This window comes from Penicillium atrosanguineum (genome assembly GCF_028827265.1).
Source record: "Penicillium atrosanguineum strain IBT 20685 chromosome Unknown utg000001l_segment0_segment0, whole genome shotgun sequence".
Lineage (NCBI taxonomy): Eukaryota > Fungi > Ascomycota > Eurotiomycetes > Eurotiales > Aspergillaceae > Penicillium > Penicillium atrosanguineum.
Genome location: NW_026623133.1, coordinates 3214161 through 3236035, shown reverse-complemented (window position 1 = coordinate 3236035; position 21875 = coordinate 3214161). Strand labels below are relative to the sequence as shown.

At 52.0% G+C, this 21875-nt stretch overlaps 9 protein-coding genes across 9 annotated transcripts; 3 read left to right on the top strand and 6 right to left on the bottom strand.

The window, feature by feature from the left end:
- Positions 1-760: 760 nt before the first annotated feature.
- tktA (transketolase tktA) lies at positions 761-3216 on the top strand (the record flags this gene model as incomplete). The annotated part of the gene is made up of 7 exons (XM_056881313.1): positions 761-814; positions 946-1088; positions 1190-1274; positions 1331-1625; positions 1687-2321; positions 2363-3049; positions 3103-3216. 7 exons carry the CDS (start codon positions 761-763, stop codon positions 3214-3216), a joined length of 2013 nt encoding a protein of 670 aa, XP_056746551.1.
- Positions 3217-3890: 674 nt separating this feature from the next.
- N7443_001256 (uncharacterized protein) lies at positions 3891-4928 on the bottom strand (the record flags this gene model as incomplete). Its single annotated transcript, XM_056881312.1, has 1 exon — positions 3891-4928. The coding sequence occupies one exon, from the start codon at positions 4926-4928 to the stop codon at positions 3891-3893; it is 1038 nt and encodes a 345-aa protein (XP_056746550.1).
- Positions 4929-5757: 829 nt separating this feature from the next.
- N7443_001255 (spermidine synthase) lies at positions 5758-7011 on the bottom strand (the record flags this gene model as incomplete). Its single annotated transcript, XM_056881311.1, has 3 exons — positions 5758-6038; positions 6253-6822; positions 6981-7011. The coding sequence occupies 3 exons, from the start codon at positions 7009-7011 to the stop codon at positions 5758-5760; spliced, it is 882 nt and encodes a 293-aa protein (XP_056746549.1).
- A 576-nt stretch (positions 7012-7587) lies between these two features.
- N7443_001254 (ubiquinol--cytochrome-c reductase subunit 8) lies at positions 7588-7949 on the bottom strand (the record flags this gene model as incomplete). Its single annotated transcript, XM_056881310.1, has 2 exons — positions 7588-7648; positions 7708-7949. 2 exons carry the CDS (start codon positions 7947-7949, stop codon positions 7588-7590), a joined length of 303 nt encoding a protein of 100 aa, XP_056746548.1.
- A 516-nt stretch (positions 7950-8465) lies between these two features.
- Positions 8466-9360, top strand: phb1 (prohibitin subunit PHB1; the record flags this gene model as incomplete). The annotated part of the gene is made up of 2 exons (XM_056881309.1): positions 8466-8786; positions 8842-9360. 2 exons carry the CDS (start codon positions 8466-8468, stop codon positions 9358-9360), a joined length of 840 nt encoding a protein of 279 aa, XP_056746547.1.
- A 250-nt stretch (positions 9361-9610) lies between these two features.
- On the bottom strand, positions 9611-14300 carry N7443_001252 (SAM-dependent methyltransferase; the record flags this gene model as incomplete). Its single annotated transcript, XM_056881308.1, has 3 exons — positions 9611-10958; positions 11540-13913; positions 14006-14300. 3 exons carry the CDS (start codon positions 14298-14300, stop codon positions 9611-9613), a joined length of 4017 nt encoding a protein of 1338 aa, XP_056746546.1.
- A 2219-nt stretch (positions 14301-16519) lies between these two features.
- Positions 16520-17680, bottom strand: N7443_001251 (uncharacterized protein; the record flags this gene model as incomplete). Its single annotated transcript, XM_056881307.1, has 1 exon — positions 16520-17680. One exon carries the CDS (start codon positions 17678-17680, stop codon positions 16520-16522), a length of 1161 nt encoding a protein of 386 aa, XP_056746545.1.
- Positions 17681-18305: 625 nt separating this feature from the next.
- Positions 18306-20595, top strand: N7443_001250 (Zn(II)2Cys6 transcription factor domain-containing protein; the record flags this gene model as incomplete). Its single annotated transcript, XM_056881306.1, has 5 exons — positions 18306-18490; positions 18543-18763; positions 18810-19134; positions 19186-19688; positions 19739-20595. 5 exons carry the CDS (start codon positions 18306-18308, stop codon positions 20593-20595), a joined length of 2091 nt encoding a protein of 696 aa, XP_056746544.1.
- Positions 20596-20773: 178 nt separating this feature from the next.
- Positions 20774-21689, bottom strand: N7443_001249 (histidine phosphatase family protein; the record flags this gene model as incomplete). The annotated part of the gene is made up of 4 exons (XM_056881305.1): positions 20774-20946; positions 21008-21167; positions 21227-21574; positions 21636-21689. The coding sequence occupies 4 exons, from the start codon at positions 21687-21689 to the stop codon at positions 20774-20776; spliced, it is 735 nt and encodes a 244-aa protein (XP_056746543.1).
- Between the last annotated feature and the right edge of the window lie 186 nt (positions 21690-21875).

Genomic DNA, 21875 nt, shown 5'->3' with positions numbered 1-21875 from the left:
AAACCGGAGGACTGCCACCCGTCCAATGTTCAGATGAGTAAGCGCCCCCCAGCGGCTACGCTGTTTCTGGCACACCGGGTCCCCCAACGGAGTGTAGGATTTACCCCTCCAATGCTGCAAGCCGACATCAAATCGGATTGGCCTAATCAGGGAAACCGGTGCAATTACCATGTGCTCTTTTTGCTACTTAGAATAGGTTGTTGGGTAGACAGGCCCGATATATAAAGCGGCTATGGAGAGATCGGCTAATTTCGTGGTCCCGGAGCAGCGTCCTCCGAGACGGGCCCCGGTGAAGGTGTGGACATAGGCCAAACGGTTGGGAGCCCGACACTGCTACGGAGACTTCTCATCCCACCGCAGAACTCGTAGGAGCGGTAGTGTACCCTAAACGAAGAGATTGAATCCGAGGAACAATACTTGGCTCGTGCTCCCGGAAGCTACGGATGGGATGTGATGCGATGGTTTTCGTTCTCTGCAGTAGCCCTTGACACGTAAGAAGTAGGAAAAAATAGGAACAAGAGCCAAAGCATTGGCCTTGGCCGTTCAAAAGCTCCGGGAATGAAAAGCGATGAGTAGAAGGCGGCCGGCAGCGGAGGGACTGGCTTTCGCCCCACCACAGCGTCATACCCACTGCCCCTCCCCCTCCTCATATTTTGAAAGCCATCTCTCTTCTTCTTCTCATCTCCCACATATTTTGAAAGTGAGTATCTTATCCATCAACCCCAATCCACTAGCTAATAAACAGCTAGTATCTGCCAAAATGGGTAACACTGATCTGGACCAGTTGGCGATCAACACCATCCGCCTTCTCGCGGTATGTCCTCTCGCCCCGTCTGCTAAGGTCTCTCAGGTGCAATTGGAGGGGCTATCCGCCTCATTTGCACATGGGACCAGTAGCATCACAAAATTCCAGATGAATACGAGCTTACTGACGCTCTCTTCCAGGTTGATGCCACCTCCAAGGCCAACTCGGGCCACCCGGGTGCCCCCATGGGCATGGCCCCCGTGGCTCACGTTCTGTTCAACAAGTTCATGAGCTTCAACCCCCAGAACCCCGACTGGGTCAACCGTGATCGCTTCGTTCTCTCGTATGTGTCTTTCCTGATGCCCGTATCCCTGGGATTGCCTGAAGCCCTGCCTTCCGGAGCATATCTCCATCACAAGAACACCCGTCCTGACAATCGAATAGGAACGGCCACGGCTGCATGCTGCAGTACGCCCTGCTGCACCTGTTCGGCTACAAGCTCTCCATGGATGACCTGAAGAACTTCCGCGTAAGTTCTCTTAACCCAATGTAGCACAGGAGCCCCGCGCTGATCTCCCTTCGCAGCAACTCGACAGCATCACCCCCGGTCACCCCGAGGCTCACGACACCCCCGGTATTGAGGTTACCACTGGTCCTCTTGGCCAGGGTTTCGCCAACGCCGTTGGTTTGGCCATTGCCCAGGCTCACACCGCTGGTGTCTTCAACAAGCCCGGCTATGAGCTCGTCAACAACCACACCTACACTTTCTTCGGTGATGGCTGCGCCATGGAGGGTATCGCCTCTGAGGCCGCCTCCATGGCTGGTCACTTGCAGCTCGGCAACCTCATTGCCATCTATGACGACAACCACATTTCCATTGGTAAGAGATCAACCCAATGTCTCCCGCCAAGAGGCCCGATCCTTAGCTAACACATTCCTAGACGGTGACACCAAGTGCGCCTTCACTGAGGATGTCATGAAGCGCTTCGAGGCCTACGGTTGGCACACCGAGTGGGTCAAGGACGGTGACAATGACCTTGCCGGCATTGAGGCCGCTATCCGCAAGTGTCAGCAGGTCACTGACAAGCCCTCCGTTATCAAGCTCACCACCACCATCGGTTTCGGCTCCAAGCTGGCCGGTACTGGCGGTGTTCACGGTAACCCCCTCAAGGCCGATGATGCCGAGAGTGTCAAGGCCCGCTTCGGCTTCGACCCTAAGCAGAGCTTCGTCGTTCCCCAGCAGGTCTACGACATGTACCACAGCCACGCCGCCGAGGGTGCCGCTAAGGAGCAGGAGTGGAACCAGCTCTTCGAGAAGTACCAAAAGGAGTACCCCACCGAGGGTGCCGACCTTGCCCGCCGTCTCTCCGGCAAGCTGCCCGAGGGCTGGGAGAAGAGCCTCCCTACCTACAAGTCCACTGATGCCGCCGTCGCTTCCCGCAAGCTGTCCGAGGCCGTCCTGGAGAAGATCCACTCCGTCATTCCTGAGCTTCTGTCCGGCTCTGCTGATCTGACTGGCTCCAACAACACCCGCTGGAAGAACGCCGTCGACTTCCAGCCCCCTCCCTCGGCATTGGTGAGTGGTCTGGCCGCTATCTCCGCTACGGTGTGCGTGAGCACGCCATGGCTGCTGTCATGAACGGTCTCGCCGCCTACGGCACCGTCATCCCCGCCGGCGGTACCTTCCTGAACTTCGTTTCCTACGCCGCTGGCGCCCTCCGCCTGTCGGCCCTGTCCCGCGTCCGTGTCATTCACGTCGCTACCCACGACTCTATCGGTCTGGGTGAGGACGGTCCTACTCACCAGCCTATTGAGACTCTGGCTCACTTCCGTGCTCTGCCTAACTGCATGGTTTGGCGCCCCGCTGACGGCAACGAGACTTCCGCCGCCTACTACATGGCCATCACCTCCAAGCACACCCCCAGTGTTCTCGCCCTTACCCGCCAGAACCTGCCCCAGCTTGAGGAGTCCACCATTGAGCGTGCCATGAAGGGTGCTTACGTCGCCGTTGACACCCCCAACGCCGCCGTTACCATCATCTCCACCGGTTCCGAGGTCGGCATCTGTATCGAGGCTGCCGACTACCTCCAGAAGAACCACGGCATTGCCGCCCGTATTGTCTCCGTTCCTTGCTTCGAGGTCTTCGATGCTCAGGACAAGGATTACCGTCTGTCCGTCCTGCCCGACGGCATCCCCGTTCTGTCCGTCGAGGCCTGCTCCACCATGGGCTGGGAGCGCTACTCCCACGAGCAGTTCGGTCTCAACCGCTTCGGTGCCTCTGGTCCCTACAAGGAGGTGTACGCCGTAAGTTTTCTATTCTCTTTTGATCTATTTCTCCAATTACTAACGACCGCCAGAAATTCGAGTTCACTCCCGAGGGCATTAGCAAGCGCGCCATTGCCACCATTGACTTCTACAAGGGCCACAACGTCCGCTCCCCCGTCAACCGCGCTTTCCAGCAGATCCTGTAAAGCGTGGCTTAATGCTTTAAAATTTTATGATTTACTAGTTAAGGAGCGACAGCCCTTGAAACCAATATCTAAGAATGCGATAGAGCGTCTGTCGATTACCACCAATGCCTTGCATCGTAAGATCACATGGTACTAAAGTACAAGGTGTAAATGAGATCCTATAGTCATAGGCTATCTATCTTGGCGTACTGAAGAGCCTTTAGAAAGGAATACTTTGACAGAAGAATCTAAATTCGCCGTGGCGATGTCAGATGTCATCATACCCTGTTCATTCGGCATAGGTTAGCCTTCGGGACAATATAAATGACTCTGTTCTAGACGGTTGATCCTTGCAGCTATCACTAACAGATTAAAGCAAGAAGTATAAGCGCAGCTTCGTCGAAGAGGCGACGAGAATTATAATCGAGGGGCGGCCGGGACGGATGTCCGGGCGTGGGCTAGGAGAACTGGCCCGGTAGAAAGGGATGTCGATAGCTACGAAGAGAAATGGGACTATGGTCAACTGCTTTTCAATTGCGTTCGAATGTTGCAACCTTTGCCTGTTTTGCCCCAATGTGACTATTTTCGAGGTGGTTACATGCAGACGCATCACACACCCCAAATACCAATGAATAGCGCAATATAATGTGTTTAGGCAGTTTACAATACGTGCCCGACCTCTGTGAGAATAGAGATCACTCCTTGCTCCAGCACTGCTTCTGCATCTCAATAGTCCCCCTCAACATAACCTCCTTTCTCTGCCGCGTTTCTTCCGAAGTACGAGGTCCATACGCCTCCTCCGTCTCACGAACAACGACATCTCTCCACTTCTCATCGCCTCCCTCTGTCTGAATATCAATCTGCCCCAAATCTCCCCAAACATCCTTCATGGTCGGCGCCAACTTGTCCAAAAACCCCGCAATCCCACCCTCCCCACCACCAGCATGATAACTCTCAAAAACACCACTGCCAGCCCACCTCGGTCCCAGACTAGAAGTCACAATAGAATCCAGATCTCGAGCCGATACTACCCCCTCCCCAACCAGATAGCACGCTTCCCGCATCAGCGCAAAAGCAAGCCTATTGCCCACGAACCCAGGTACCTCTTTATGCAGTATAACAGGCCGATAATGTTGTCCTTGGTCCTGAGAATCCTTCGAACCAGGAAGATGCGAAGGACCAGGCACAGCCTCGAAATAAGCCTTCACGAAGGCCACTCGCTCAGGTCTAGTCTGCAACCCAGGCACAATCTCAACGAGAGGCATCAAATGAGGCGGGTTAAACGGATGCGCAACAACCAACCTCTCCCTGACATTCTCCTCACACTCAGCAACCTGCATGGAAGCCGCAATCCCAGAAGAGCTACTCCAAAGATGAGCCTCCGTATCCGCAAACCTCACAACTTCCTTCCAAAGAGCCTGTTTCGAGTCGAGTTTCTCCGGCGTCTGTTCTTGGATGATAGTCGCGCTCTGCACGGCGTCTTGGATGGATGCTGCCAATGAGAGGCGGGATGATTCGATCAGAGCGGTGATTGCATTCTGTGGATCGGAGTGTGATCCTGTTAGGGTCGAGTCTATAAATGAGGGGAGCTGGGCGCGCAGGAGGACTTCGTAGTCTGGGCGTGGGTCGAAGACTGTTACTTTTGTGTCGGGGCGGCGGAGGTGGAGGGCTAGCATTGAGAGGCCGATTGTGCCTGCGCCTAGGAGGGCGATATGGTGGGTATATTCGGGCATTTTTATGGAGTGTTCAATGTTGGAGACTTGCTTGGGGTTTGTAGAGTTTATAGAGATGTGGTAGTATTGGGTGGGGTGCGGGGGTGTATAGTATGATGTTGGACCTCGGGATTTACGTAGGCCTCAAAAGTTCCTATATGCCCTTTAAAAAAGATTGAAAAAAAAAAGCATATATTGTCTCGGCTCCCCTTGGTGCCCGAATCGAGTGAACTACGACAGCTAAATGGAAGTACAACTTTTTTGTGAATAGACATTTGAGAAAGCTCGGCTGTTGGTGCCTGGGGTGGGCTTTACGTCAAAACCCTACTAATACCGACTCACGGATTCAAAGCCGCAGAATTTTTGGAATCCCTTCTTTTTAAAGCTTCTTTATACATGCCCTAATAGATATCACAATCATTATAAATGCGCAAATCTTTATACGAGATTGCATCGTTGATTGAAGCTTGTGGGGTGGGATGGAAGTCTCGGAGTTGGACATCCTCGAGGGCTGTATAGACTCACTTGGAGCCCTATTAACATTTTGTAGCTCTTCTAAAGAGCGCGGGTCCAAATCTAGTTACTGGCATTCATCTTCTTTCATCTCGTTTTATTAATGCTAGATGAAACCTCCGCGTTGGGTGTTACTCGCTTTCTGCCCCAAGTCCTTCAAAATGTTTTACCTGGGTAACCATGCTTATAGGAATATTGATGGATTCAACGGCCACATCTTACAGTTTGAATGCTACTACTAGTTGAATCTTGACTAGACAAGAAAAGATCACACCGGAACGAGTTTCATTCATCATGATATATTCATCTCTCCATTTTATTTTCCACCCATGTTTATCTAAGCACCAAGAGCCTTGCGAGCAAAGTTAGGCAGGACGAAGCTGGCGCGGTGGATGTCCTGGTTGTAGTAGCGGCACAGGCGCTCCTCCTCCTCGCGGGTCCAGGAGCGAACGGGCTCACGGACGTTGCGAGTGGCGTCCTTGCAGCAGACCATGAAGCCGATCTGGCCGGAGGGGTAGGTGGGGATGGTGGTGTAGGCGTACTCGGCAACGGGGAAAACCTCACCGCAGGACTTCTTGAGGTCAACGATCAGGGGAAGGTGGAGCCATTGGTTCTCAGCTGTTAGACAAAAGCACAGTTCCGCGAAACCGAGCCCGTAGAGCGGGTTGGTTGGCGGCGTAGTGCGATCAAATTAGCCAATGTTCTTTTCAAGGAATATAATAAAACAAAACAAGACAGACAGAGAAAGAGAGAGAGAGAGGTGGATGGATTGATGAGTATAGGGGAGGAGATGGGCAGTGGGCAGGATGGAACAAAAGAAATGGGAACGAACAACCTTGGGTAGTAATGACACCGCCTTCGCGGAGAGCGTCACGGAGAAGCTCAAAGTAGGGCTTCTGGAAGAGGCTCTCGGCAGGGCCCTCGGGGTCAGAAGAGTCGGTAATGATAACGTCGAACTCGTTCTGCTTGGCCTTCAGGAACTCGAAGCCGTCACCGATGTGGGTGGAGACCTTGGGGTGCTTGTAGCTGACGGACATGCCGGGGAGGTACTTCTTGGAGAGACGGATGACGGCCTCATCGATGTCGCACAGAACAGCCTCCTCGACGGACTCGTGCTTGACGACCTCACGGAGGACACCGCCATCACCACCACCGATGACAAGGACCTTCTTGGGGTTGGGGTGGGAGTTCATGGCGAGGTGAGTGATCATCTCCTGGTACGAGAACTCATCGCGCTCGGTGCACTGGATGACGTTGTCGAGGACGAGAACGTTGCCGTAGTCGCTGCTCTCGAAGACGAGGACGTCCTGGTACTTGGACTTCTCGTGGTGCAGGACCTGGTTAACCTTGAGGCTCATGGCCTGTCCGGGCCACATGGAGGAGCGCTCGGAGAACCAGCCATCTAGTGGAGTTAGCGATAGAGCTTCAAAAAATTGAGGGTCCCAAGGAGGGGTGACGGCGGAAGTGGGATGTGGGATGACGAGGCGGGGCAGGAACAGCTGTGTAGCTGTGTATTTGACGTGGACATGGACATCGAGACGCAGATGGAGATAGACATACCCTGGATAGTGGGGTGAGTGATCTCGCTCATTTTGTAAGATAGACGAGTGTTAATCGATAAGGAACGTAGAGAGGAGAAAGGACGAAGAGTTCGAAGCATGCGAGAAAAAGTAAAAGCTGCGCGAGTTTGCCTGCTTTGGGCGATTTTTCCCAAGTCCCCACTTTGACCCAGACAGGCAACTGAGGGGAGATTTCACGTAGGGTAACTCTTGGCTCTTGGGCAGCAATCAGACAGGCCAACCGAAATAGAGAGAGGGAGAGAGAGGGAGAGAGGAGACGCTAAGCTATCGGAGCTTGTTGCACCCGTGTTGCACGATTTCTGGAGGGGGGTGCCTTCGGGGCCAATAGAAGCTATCCAAATCACGCTTACTGGTGACCCCCCAAGATCTATAGATCGTGAACTACATGAAACAGTCGGAACATCCCTCTAAATCATGGTGAAACCCCACAGCGAGGCCAATCGGCAGACATAGGAAACTCAAAATTGTCGATTGCTTTCTAGTTACTGTACAATTGATACAGCTGCGACAGCACGGATTGTCATCTCGTGCCCCGATATACCCTTTTCCATCCTCAATTCGACTCAGTTCAATTCAATAAGAGCAATTTATTCCTCACCACTACCACCCTCGAGCATGCGGCCGGGCTTGGAGTTAAGGTACTCGTTGCTGTGGAATGTGTCAGCCTCGCCCTGGGCACACAATCCCAAATTATGGGTCAATCTTACCGCTCAACGGCCCAGTTCATAGCAGCGTAGGCAATGATGAAGGGAGGGGCGACGTAGAGGACCTGGTTGCGGAAACGGCGGAAGACGTTGAAGATGGCAGCGTGGAAGGCACCGGCGAAGGGGCGCTGACGGTTAGACGAGACAGCGTAGGTGGCGATGCGCTGGGGGTCGGGCAGCCTGCAAGTCAATTGGGTTAGTGTCGAGTCCAGTTGCAAGGATTCCGCTCGTCGTGAGAGCCCCATTCCACCAAGTCGAGGTGATCCGTGGTCGGTCGGTATCTCGCACGCGCATTCGGGAATTCAAGGAAGGCTGGTCAACGTACCGAACTCGCCCCAGGTGCCGATGAAGCTGCAAATCGTTGTTAGCACATGAGCTAGTCAATATCAACTCCAGGAATTGAATCGCATTGTTGGAGTCTAGTCTGCTGCCGGGTCGTGCTCGGTCGCTCGAGCGGGTGCATCCGGGCACAGGCACAGGCTCGGGCGGCCACGGACAGCAAAGAGTCGAGGGAAGCACTCACTGGCCGTTCTTAGGATCGACAGAACCACCCATTGTGGAAATGTGTAATTGAGTGGAAGGAGAACGAGGGTGTAGAGGTGACGGGGGATACGGAAAGGGAAAAGACGGAGTCGGGCAAAGTTGGACTACGGGCGTTCTCAGCGGCCACTAGGAAAAAATGACTAAGCACATTTTCGACATCATCCATCAGTTTGGTGCTATTCTGCCTCAAGGTGATCTCTCTACCCACGTTATTCATCATGGCCAACGCCCTTCAAAACATCTACCGGCTGGCCGGCCCCGTGGCCGTCGGTGCCATGCTCTTCAACGCCTCCCTCTACGATGTCAAGGGCGGTTCGCGGGCTGTCATCTTCGATCGGTTGTCTGGTGTGCAGGAGCAAGTCGTCAACGAAGGCACACACCTGTTGGTCCCCTGGTTGCAGCGGGCTATTATCTACGACGTGCGGACGAAGCCGCGCAATATTTCGACTACCACCGGAAGTAAGGACTTGCAAATGGTCACATTGACGCTCCGTGTGCTGCACCGTCCGGATGTGCCGCGGCTGCCCCAAATCTACCAGGTAAGAGCTACCACTGAGAATCTATCTGGTGCAGAGCTAACATAGCATTTCACAGTCATATGGTACCGATTACGACGAGCGTGTTCTCCCCTCCATCGGAAACGAAGTACTCAAAGCCATCGTGGCCCAGTTCGACGCCGCCGAGCTCATCACACAGCGTGAAGCCGTCTCCAACCGCATCCGTACCGACCTCCTCAAGCGCGCTGCGCAGTTCAACATCGCCCTGGAGGACGTCTCCATCACCCACATGACCTTCGGCAAGGAGTTCACCAAGGCCGTCGAGCAGAAGCAGATCGCCCAGCAAGACGCCGAGCGAGCACGATTCATCGTCGAGCGCGCCGAGCAGGAGCGACAAGCCAACGTTATTCGCGCCGAGGGTGAAGCCGAGTCCGCCGAAATCATTAGCAAGGCCGTCGCCAAGGCCGGCACTGGTCTGATTGAGATTCGTCGTATCGATGCCAGCCGTGAGATCGCACAGACTCTGGCTTCTAACCCCAACGTCACATATCTGCCTGGCGGCGAAGGCAAGGAGGGTGGCAAGAGCACTAGCCTCTTGCTGGGTCTGCGCTCTTAGGAGGTTGATATAAGGAAGTGAGGGCTGGCGGCGCCCATTACTGAAATGTACCATTTAATCGCTCGCCGTGTCCGAGGGCGTTCTATCGACTGTGCATGTTCCCCGAGGCGCGAAGTGGCTTCGTCCACGTCTTTTTTCTGACCTGTAGCAATAACAATACCTCTACTCCAAATACTTCTACTCCTTCGTATGATAGAAAATGTACTCATGAATCATTATGTACTCCGGTATCCTCTATATATGATCCTATCTAAGCCAATCGCTTGTACAAATGCACCTGATATCGCATATCCTCCAAACCCGCCCCCTCACCAACCTCATATCTTAGCCTCGTAGCATCCCTCCTCCACCATCTCGAATCCTGCGAAAGCACCCGTTCCCATTTCCCCTCCGCAACAGAAAGCAGCGTGTGATCAAGCAAGAACTTCATAGGATAATTCCTCTCCTGCGCAACCCCATCCTTCCCCAACTTCAAAGTCGAGTAACTGCCCGGACTATCGACAACAAGCAACACCGCCCCGGGCGGAAGAATCTCAGTCATCCGCAGAAGCCAACCAGTAGTCTTCGCCATGGAAGTAGAAAAGAGCTCGTTCAGCGTGAACATGAGCGTCACCAGCAGAGAGGGCGGAGTAGTCGCTGGAGCGGTCCCATGAACGACATCTTTCAGATCAGACTCCGAGATAGTAAGGACATCAGTCCTAGAAAACGAAACAGAAAGGCCCCCTTCCGAGACATTAGACCCCGTCAACGGCGGCTGATGCTTCGACGATTTCGGAGTAGGCACGTCAGATGAAACCATCGTTTTCTCGAGAAGGTCAATAACACTCGACCAATCGGCAATATCAACAGCCACAACATCAAGAGATGCAGGTTTCGATACATCTGTCTCATCGCCACTCTTCAACGAAACACTCTCAAGACGTCCCCCTAGCCCCTCAACACCTTCATGCAAATCCCTCCAAACAGCCCCAAGCGCAACGATCTCGGCCCCGGCACCACCGCCAATAGATACCACCCGCGTATTGGCATTCAAGCCATGTTCAGCACGCATGTATCGAAGAACAGCCTTGAGAATACCCGCATATCCAAGCGCGCGTGCAGCACTCCATCGCAGCGCGTAAACGCGCAAAAGAGAATCATCCGCGTCCGTAAAAGCGGAGTCGAAATCACGCTGGTACAGATGTGTTTTGATAGTCTGAACGAGTGACTTTGTGTCTAATTGGGCTCCTTCAGTGGGCTTTAGCTGCTCATTGTCTTGCTCTGCAGCGGGGTCTGAGGAATTTGTAGATTGGATGGATACGGGTGACCGGGTGAACAGGGCGGTTTTGAAGACGTCTAGCAGAAGTTGCTGGAGGGAGATCGGGATTGTAGTGGAGAGGTCGATTGCATGGTTTTCATGGTCGGGTTTGCGATCCGATTGCTTTTTTTGTTGGCGGGTGCGTGGTGCAGCTGGCTTGGGCTGGTTTTTCGGTTCGAGGCCTTGCAGTCTAGGCTGGTAGGGGGCGTGGGCCTTTTGCGGTCGCTTTTTGCCTGGGGCATTGCTTCTCTCGGAGTATAGACTGTTTATACTCAAGGTCTCGGTGATGACTAGGGAAGTGCTGTAGTGCAGAGCAAATGTGGGGGAAGGGAAACTTTTTTGCTTATCGGCTTATCAATGTCAAATTGCCACTACAGCAAACCAAATACATACTACATACAACAGATAGATACAGCCACGCCATGGAAAAAAAGGAATAAATATTCGTCTGAGACGAGATGAGAATAAGATTCTGGCGTTGTGCAAAAGGAGAAGAAGTAAAAAGGGAAGGTCCGAAGACAGCGATCGTAGAGAAGGTCAATCAACCCGGGCGTCTCACACACCGGTACATAAACGATGGACAAGAATAGAGCATATCATACTCCGGAGCGGGCTATTGCAACCTGAGTGTAAAGAAAATTCGTAATGACACGTCTGCAAAGAGACGGAAGGTAGCAAAAGCCGCCGAGAAAAGAAACAAAAGAATCCACAAGAAACCGGAGCCAAATATGTACAGAACCGGAAGTGCCCAGGCAAGTGGGGTGAACAGCAACGGAAGAGAAGAGAAGTGAGGGAAACGGGACTCTGACAGGATATCGCTATGCCGAGGTTTTTGCGCCGGGAATCAAATAAATGCATCAAGACCAAAGAGTTAACTCTTACATCGGTCGTTCGGAAGACACCGCCTCATTGTCGTGCTTCTCCTTGTCTCGGATTTTCCAGAAGTGCATGAGTCGACTAAGTCGTCGACCTTTCTTCTTGGAATAATCGGGTACATCACCAGGGGGCTTCTCTTCTTGGTGAAGTTTGCTGCGTTCAGAATTAGGACCACCGACTAGTTTCGACAGACTGGCCAAGCTAGATCTCTTGGAAGAGTTCGCTTGACTGGAGCGCCGGTGGACAGCAGCTGAGAAAGATGCAGCTCGATCGGTGGAAAGACGAGCACGAGGGAAGAACGAGGAAGAGAAGCGGTGCATGGTGTTGGTCATGGTCGATGCGCTGCTGCTGAGAGATGGTACATCCTCAACCGAAGCGTAGGGATATTCCGAAGGGAGCTGATGATACGAGTGACTCGAAAAGTTACGGTCATTGAACGAACGTGGTGCATCTGGGGATGGGAAGGAGGAATCCGAGGGTGAGACCCCTGCAGACAGGGAGAAGGGAGGGATACTGGGCGGCAGCTCGTGAGGGGATGTGGCCGGCCGCTTGTCAACAGCAAGGAACCCGGGAGAGACCTCAGGACTAGGAGGAATTCGTGGTCTGGGAAGGCCCTCTTCGGATTTCAGAATCTCGATAGGGCTCCGACGCGGACCATTGAACGGATTCCCGGACTCATGCATCGGATCAGCCAGGTGTCGTTCCAGCGAAGGAGTTTCTGGTTGACCGGCGACCTTATCATTCGCTCGGATGCCCAGGCCAGCTTGCTCCGGGGAACTCATGGGAGAGCTTGCCTCGGGTGCCCTGGTCATAGTATCCGCAGTCTTCGCGGTTTTCGCAGTGCCCGTAGTACCTACGGTGCTTGCTGTGTCATCGCTCTCGACGGATAAGGTATCCTCTTCTGGCACTGCACGTGCACGAACAACCTCGGCCGGTGTCGCTTGACCACTTTGGGCGGGAGTCGCTCTGCCACTCTGGATTGGGGTCATGCGGCCCCGGGGAGACTGGCTCGCGGCCAGGAATGCATCCTCTTCCTCCTCGTAAAAGACATCCGGCGCTTCTGTGGTCACACCCCCAAGGCGGAACGGACTCAGAGAGCTGCGATCAAATGGCTGCATGACAGGAGCACTCTCAGTGCGACGATGATATCGCATCTCTGGACCGACAAATTCTCCACGTCGTCCACCACTATACATTCTTTGGGTTGCAAGAGAGAACTGGCTGGGAGCGCCAGCATTCTGTCGCATATCGGGGGTATTGAAAGGACCAAGGGCAGCATCAAGGTCAATGATCGGGCTGCTCAACGTATCATCCTGTGCGGTCTGTTCATAAAAGCTTCGCGGTTTCCATGATGATTCAAGACTGGGAGCAGAAGCAGGTGTAGGTGATGGTGGCTCTTCGCGGACAGACCCGGCGGTTGCAAATGTACCCTCGGGGTTGGTTGGCGTCCGAAGAACAACTACATCGTCATTATCGAAGTCCACATCCAAGACAGAGCCAACCTCCGAATTAGTTCGCGTCAGCATAGGAGGCGTTAACGCAGGTGGCCTCTTCTTTTCATCGGTCTCTGTCTTTGTATGTTTCTTGCTTTTACCGCGAGTCAAGATAGCGCCTGCCCATGAGCGAACACGCTTCTTCGCCTTCTTCGATTTGCGCGGTTTCTTAGGAGAGGTTCCATCTCCTTCATGTTCGCTATCGCTTGACTCCGAGCCATCATCAGAGTAAGAAGGGCGAGAGGTATCCGTCGAGTTTGCATCGTCGGTCCCATTATTGGTGAGCATGGCATCCAGGTTCCCAGTCGACATGCTTTTGCGGGATCGAGAGTGCCCAGTCGATTTTGAGCGCTTGACGGCGGGTACATCCGGTACATTTTGGCTTTGTATCAAATCAAAAGCCAGGGATGCATCGGCAGTTTTCGGTCGCGGCTTGGAGCTGCGATTCTGTGTCGGTCGCAACTGGACAGGCGGGGGATTCTCGGGCTGCTCAAATCTGACTGCTTGGTGGTTCGGGGAGTTCTCGTTAGATGACGCTGAAATGGCCGAGACGGGGCGTCCGATCTCTTCATCATCATTGCTCGGGGCCGGCTGGACGTGAATCGCAGCCGGGATAGGAGGCACAGGGGGCACTGGCGGAACAGGGGCGAATTGAGGGGATGAGGGAGGGGTTGGACGACCCAGGCTGCCAGCGGAGTACGACAGCGGTCGAGAAATGTCTTCATGGCCATTGTCGAAGTGCCGGTCACCAGGAGTGCAAGGTGCACTTCCCGCTGTCAGATTGGACGCGAGCGCCTTGTTGATGGCGTTAATATCGACACCAGATACTGCCGCTGATCGACGGTGTGCATGACCACGTCGACCCGGACCTCTTCCAGGAGGCGGCCCTGACGGAGCGCTCGGCTGTGTCTGAGATGAGGGTTCTTCCCGTTTATCGTCCCCGGGGGTGTTATCAATTGGTCGCCTCCAACAAATTCACTATGTCGCCTCCGATGACCACCCGCTCGAGGATTATGTGCCTGTGTAGGTTGTAAAGTCTGATTGGAACCGGGATTGAATGAAAATGCTGGCAATGCGGGTGGCGCTCGACTCTCCAACGTCTCCGCTGGAGAATCGACCATATCAGGGTCTCGAGCGGGAAATACAAAGTGCGGATTAGGCAATGGAGCCGGCATGCTCATGCGATGGCTGGAATTGACGTTTGCTGGGGCTGAAGAATCGAAATGCGGCGGAAACCCAGACTGGGACTGCGGGGGGAGGGAAATGGATGCCATGACTGCTGTGCTGAAAAGAATATAACGAAGAGAATATCACGGTGGAAAAGATCCAGATGGACGAGCAGACCCCCAGACCGTTCGACTTCCCCGCAACGACTGTGGAAAGTCTCAAGAATCTGGAGGTCTCTAATTACCTCGAGCGAGGGTCATTTGAATCTTCCGCACCAGGCAGGATCGAGAAAAAGGCGAGAATAGAGGCGATGATGATGGCGATGGCGATGGCGAAGGCGAAATAAGGAACGGACGGCCACGACGAGGGCCACAGAGGGGGAGAGGGAGGAGAGAGTCGTGAGGGTTTGGAAAGGGACGAAGGTGAGAGCGAGCCTGGGAGAACAACAATCCAGGAGGGGCCCTTACCGTACACGGTATTACCCGGACCGAGCGGGCCTCTGATGGGCAGGGGGGAAATTACTCTTGCACTTGGCTTTCAAGGCAGCGTCGTAGCCTCTCTGTATAGTGCCGAAGTGCAGTAGTGCGCAAATGTGTCTAAGGTGGTATTTGAAGTCTCGAAGGAACAGATCCTGCCCCTGCGCCCTTGACTCTTTACACGACTATACTGAATTTCCACTTTCCGCCTTCCACTTTCCACTTCCCCCACTCCCCTGGATGACAGGAGTCCGATGAAAATTTCTGAATTTCTGACAGGGCCATTGTGAAGGGCCAGATCCTGTCATAGAACCATAAAAAATTAGTGTGGAATGTGAGATCGGCTCGACTATCCCCGGAGTAGAGGACGTCATGACTTTGGTTGCCACCTAGAAACGGATCCCAAGGACCCAACGCAAGCCTGTGAGTAGTTCGTACATTAGCACCATCCGATGGGGCCGTACGGTGCCTGTTACGGGACAAGACTAGGCAAAATCCAGGCAAATCTTCGCCCAGGGAGGATCCTGGGGTCCAATGCGCGCCAATCACCACCGTCACGCGTCCGGAGAAAAAGTGGACTGCAGGCACCAACATCTTCTCTCCACGCCAATCGCGGCGCGGCCAAATCTCGCTTGACGCGGTGGGTCAACGCCACGCTTGGGATTTGAGCTGTCATAGACTATGCACACTTGCGGAGTCTGAACAAGTATATCTTTGGCTTCAGTTCTGTGGCTCGGGTCTTCGTCGTTGGGGCTGGTTTGGATCTCTGGGTCCCATTGCCCGGGAGATTACCAGTTCAGGTAGTAGGTTCCAGTGCGGGTCAATGTCTCGCAACTTGCAATCGGATATAAATAGTTTGACAACACCATTAGCGCTTAGACAAGGGGGGGAAACAATAGCGACCAAGCCGAGCTGAAAGACTCCCCTGGGACTAGACTCAAGGCAATACTGAAACAGTGTTTTCTCCCCCCTAGCGTCCGACTGGGGGCTGATTCACCTGTCTGCCAATTAGAGGCCCGGGTTGACCTGCACAGCAGCGGAAGATTGGCCGTGGCGCGGCATCGGGAGAACGGGCGATCCGAGATACCATTACGGTTTCAGAGACCATGAAAGATACCTGCGCACCATCTTGTGCTAGGTATAGTTCCAGTACACTTCGGATTAAATATACCCCGTCAGTTTGGCCGAGTGGTTAAGGCGATGCACTAGAATTATCTACTGAATTGATCACAGTTCGGCAATGCATTGGGTTCGCCCGCACATGTTCGAATCATGTAGCTGACGTTTCATTTCTATTTTTTTTTTCAATCCTCAATCTATTTGTCTCCTTTGTATTATTGGACCTACCATGTCGTGCTCTCACCTTTTACAGACCCCCCTGTTCCCCCCTGAGAAAAGAGAAGACAAGAAAAAACAACGTAGCAAGGTCTCTTGGCACTTGACGCAATCTGGCGCTTGGGAGAGCCTACACCTAGCCAAGCTCCCACAATAATACCGGTAAGCTACGGGTAGGCGTCGGCATCCCGGGTCTGGACACAGAATAGGGGCTGAACAAGTTCCGATCGGCACTCTGTAACAGATGCACAAGTACCTGATGACGAGGCCTCCTGAATGATTGGAGGGGGCAATTGCATTATCATCAGCGAATCAAATCCACTTGAAGCTGTACGTATTTTGTACAGTAGTCGGTATTGAAGCCTTTCTGCTCATCCTTGTTTCTTGTACTGTAAACAAAAGTGATCTATGACATGCAGTGACTGACCACATCTGACAGGATCGACTACCCGGGAAACTCAATCACGGCCTACTGTAGGTACAATATGATCTATGTTTGTCGTGAGAGACCGTGCCTATTTACCATGCCCAATCGGCTGGATCAGGGAATAACTCTTCGTGGAATTGACTTCCTGCACGCCGGTTGACAGGAATAATGGCCTCATGATTCCATCGTCGCTGAAGAAGATATTTGGTCGCTCCCGTCGGTAATAATCCACACTCGGTCCATCCGTAAAATGAACAGTTGTATTGAAAGCAACCGTCGCGTTATTGAAAGTCCATTTCCCATTCCATGACCTTGCAAACGCATGACGGCCGACATTGGGCCCATCCCCGAACCCACCATCCGGAAGAAGTGAATGAACTAGCATATGATAGTTGCCACGCTTGTCTGTCCAGATGAATGGATCCTCGCTTGGTTCCTGAAAGATCGGCTTCTGAGGGTGGAGACGCTTGTAAAAGCTAGTGGGGTCGCCGGCGGATGCCATGTTGATCAGCTCTTCTCCAGAGCAGTTGTACGGGCAACCACGGTAGGCCAAGACCACATCGCGCGTGCTTGCAGAAGATCCAGAGGGAACATGGAGTGGCGCAGGATTAGTGACGTCGGCGTCCCAGCTGCCATCGTTGGCTCCTTGGATAACCTGGCCGTGGGCAGTCCAGTCGCGGAGGTCTGGAGAAGTCCATACACTTATTCCACTCTCCCCGTTCAGAGTGTTTCCTGGTCCGCAGGAGTAACTCAGACTCTTGCAAGTGGTGGGTACTTCTGTCCGACACCCGATGGAATAAAGCACATATTGTTGTTCTGCTTCGTTCCAGACAACCGACGGATTATGAGCAAAGGATGGCACAATCTCCTGCTTGAACTCATAAGGACCGACAGGATTGGTAGCCTCGGCTCTGATGATGCGACTAAACGGTGCCCAGTAGTCAAGCCCACAGCGGTGTGTAAATTCAGACACAAACAGGTGATAACGGTCATTTCTCAAAGGATCCTTTACAATTGAATTGCACCATGATGATGTCCCTATCTTGTTCAAATTATATCCGTTTTGTATAGGACCGGGGCGTAGATCCAATTTACCACAGTCTGCGCCCAACCATCCAGTATCACAGTGACAGACACCGCCTGTGCATACGCCATTTAGATCGCAATCTTCGTCCGTTATACATGCATTGGCTTGCAGGAACCGACCAAGGAGTGATATCGACAGTAATCTGTAAAGGGAAATTCTCATTATGAAAAACCTCGGTGAGATCTTCGTAATTGGGAACTGAAAAAGCTGCGAGGAGTCAAGTTATACGTGGGTGTTAAAACCAGAGAATAACATTCAGATAAGAATGTCAGCTCAAGTGCGGGGGGACAAAAGTCGGGGAGAAGTCAACCGGAATGAAGATCAAAGCATAGCGGAGATTGGAGCTTAGAGGGTAGGATGACAGCCGTGAATGCTACCCTGTAGTTTTACTTTTTTAGCCTATTACCCGATGGGTACTAATCATTTTCCGTCTTCATGGCAGCTTAGTCCTCGATAAATGAACATTCTGGCCTAGTTGGAGGCGTCTCATGTCAATAACTGAGGAATCTCGCCATTCTGGCCAGGGCTTGAAATATTACAATGAAGGATGGCAAGGTTGGGTTGGGGTGGGGGGGTTATACATACAACCTTGGATTTATATTGGGTGCATCATCTCCGGCAAAAACGACCATTTAGGAATTCCCAGCCCGCTCTGTACGTTGACTCAAGATGTACAGATAGAATGCAGCCCATCTTGAAAATTCATCTATATGTATGCACTCCATAAATATAAAAGTGAAAGTAAAAGAGTTAATTCAATCCGATCGTGTCCAGTGGCCCAAGCCACATGGCATCCAACCCCCACGTCACGTCACGTGGCAGCGACGCAGCATTCGAGAAATATCCAGACCTTCACGTTAGATCCGTTGGACTGGTTGAGTTGAGGCGCCGATCACAAAACTTCGTCCCAGGTTGTGTCATTTCGCATGGGCCATCAACATCCCCAGAAGGAATGCGCTCATACTCCGGCTGGTACGTGCATGATCCTCCGCTGATATTTCCCATCGCTTATCCGCTGTCCCAGTTTGACATGCAAAGGCCGGAAGTTGAAATGCGATGAGGCCAAGCCTGCTTGTGGGAACTGTAACAAAGCCTCTCGGGAGTGCACTTACGGAGAAAGCTCTATTTTCCGTAGCCAAAAAATTGGTTCAACACCCGGGCGCAAGCGAAGGAAAAGAAACCTGCGGGAGAATGTGCCACCCACCATCGAGGAGAGTCCTACTTGGGTAGATGTTCCCACTGAACGTTAGTGTGAAGCCTCGATAAATTTCACCATGCTGATATTCGACAGTTTCGTTTGTACAAATTGAAGATCCGTGGGCACCTGATAGCTCAAAAGTTGTAAAGGATGGTGAGACCGCCATAGGCACAGAAGAAGCTCATGTAGATGGGGAGCAATACCCTACAGGAGCAAATGACCTTTCTGTCCACCATGAAGCCCCAGAGAGTGTACATTTCGAGCCTTCTCCACTTCATCATGCACCGATATTAGATCACAGCACGCCTCGGGAAGATACCTCTACCGTTCAGGTTGGCGAAGAATTTGATATTGATATCTTCGACAAGGTCCTTGTGTCATACTTGTTGCGGCATTTTAAGCAAGGTCCAGGACAGTGGTACGTATAAACGAACATGGTATCTACATTCTGCTGTTAACGATAACCAAGGATGGATCTTTTTGACTCGTCTGCCTACTTCTCTTCCAAGGCGCTTGTGATAGCAGCATCAAACCCTCTTTTAAAGTCCGCAGTGTGTGCTCTTTCTGCAAAGCATCTCAGGCACATCTGTCAAACCACGAGCCAGGCTGGAGAAGGCCCTGGAATCATATCCAGATACCCTGGTCTTCCTTGGACGAACGTAGAAATTTGGCGATACAACTCGGCAAAATACTACGACCAAGCTCTTGGTCACCTCAAAACCGCCGTTGACGTGGAGTCATATATGAACAATCTCTCGGAAAAGGAGGAAATGCTCGCTGCCGTCGCAATATTGTGTGCGTTTGAGTTAATGGACGCCCCTGGTAGTGCGTGGAGGGCTCATCTGAGTGCATTACCTCTTTTTAATGATAGGACTGCCTCCATGTCAGACCTATCAACGGTTGTCATCCCTAGGACCGCTGTCAAGGGACCGATATTCTGGAGCCTTGCAAGACAAGACTTGTTATGTGCCTGTAAGCTCTTACAACCCCCCATGAAAGACAAATACAGACTGACAAATCAGTCATAAGCGAAACCCAGACTCGACTGGACCTGAAAGACATTCGTCTCTGGCAGAATGCAGGCCTAGCCACCGATGAACACGGAGAGCTCCTACCCTACAGCCCTCTAGATGTGATGGAGAACCAGAACTCTTCTGGGTTCGAAGAAGACATGAAAAGCAACGAACTCACATGGATTCTCGGCAAGCTTGCAAACCACTTGACAGCCGGAGATGCTTTGACTCCCGAGCACAACGCACTGCCACGCCACCAGCGGCTCTCAATCGGTTTAAACCAAGAATACCTCCTGGAAAGATGGAATCTACTGATGACAGACTTAGGGAGATGGCACGACTCCCTCCCGGCATCCTTCTGTCCGACTGCTCGCACAAGAAGATTAGGCCACGCAAGCCCAGGGCTTGAACTAAGCTTCAATACCTTTGAGCAGATCTGGTTCGACCTGCCCTTATGTGCCGCAACAGTACAAAGCTACCACCAAGCGAAGATATTGCTATTGGCGAACGAGCCACAAGAGTCGACCGCTATTCGATCGACTGTTTCCGCACGGTTGAGATCATATCGACATGCTCTCAGAGAAGTCATATACCATGCTAGAGAAATTTGCGGTATTAGTCTTGCAAATTCGACTGATCCCTTCCGGGTCAACTCTGTGCAGGCTCTATTTGTTGCCGGACAGGTCTTTCAGGAACAGCATGAACAGGATGCGGTCATCGAAATACTTTCTGGCATTGAGCGAGATCTTGGTTGGACTACGAGATATCATGTCGCCAAGTTGAATGATGAATGGGCACGAGGGAGGGAGGGTAATCATATCGATCGGGATGAACAGGGTCATGACCGCAATTGGTTCATTTCTTAGGGATGTACTTGCACAGCTGCATGCACTTTCGAGGATTTAAGATACCTAGTAGAATTTTGATTGACATAAAAAAATGTTTCGGCGGTTATGAAAGGAAAAGTCTAGGAATATCCAAATAAGAGCCTGATAAAGAAACAAAAGAAGAACACTTCTCGACCAGACAGACGTTGTACTATTTTCACACCGACGCCTTCTCAACCTCTTCTATCTCATGGATCACATGGGAATCAAGACCAACAGGTCTATCTTGCTTTTCAAGCAAGCTACCACATTCTCGCAAATTGGACTCCTCTGCATTGGAATCTTCAGTAAACTCGAGCTGTCGATATTCACAATTCCGATAGCCAGTACCTGAGAAGAGCCAGCATTAGCAACGAAGAGGCTAGATGGCCATTTCACACAGCAATCATACCTCGAGCTTTTTCGTAGCCCGTCCAGTCCTCGGTAAAGTAATGCAAAAAGGCACCATGAGTCACGAGTGCGATGTGCTTCTCCGGACGATTGTATATCCAGTTCCGCATGGCAGCGGCTCTTTCTCGAACTGCTCTCAAAGTGGGGGCATAGATTCCTTTCTGTGAAAATAATCAGTATGGGAATTGAGTCAAATATCATCTTCGTCAGAAAATCCCACCTTTGAGTTCCAGGACTCGTCAACCAGAGTCATATCTAAGTTCGCCAGATCATAGGAAGGTGCTGCCTCAGCGATCAAGTTTGGAGCCTCGCTTTTGGTGATAGTAGCCTCATAGCCAAGATCACACGTCAAATAACTGATTTCTTGTGCATTGGGAACCAACACAATGGGTAGCTGTCGCGCCTCCAATTCAGGTGCGAACACGTAAGCGGCTGTTTGAATGGTGCGCCTCAACGGAGATGCAAGTACAACATCCACATCTTGAAGAAACGGGAATTCTTCTTGAAGCTCTTTACACTGAGCCTTGCCAGTTTCCGTCAAAAGAGGATCCCGAAGATGATGAGAATCCTATGGAGTAAGTTAGATACTTCATTGATAACAGAATAGGGTGAATGGTAGTGTTAAGTACGTTGACATTGTGTTCGCCTTGCCCATGGCGAATGATATAGACCGTTGGAGACATTAGGCAAAGACAAGAAACACAAGGATAAGGTTGATGGCTCAGAGGAGTTAATAATGACTGCTGGAAACTCGAAGAATCCCTTTATTCAAGCGGTTGTCTCGTGAGAAAATTCGAGACCGTTTTTTGTGGATCTTGCCTCAAATCTTCAAAGTGGCCTTAAACAATTTCGCTAGCTGTACACAGATT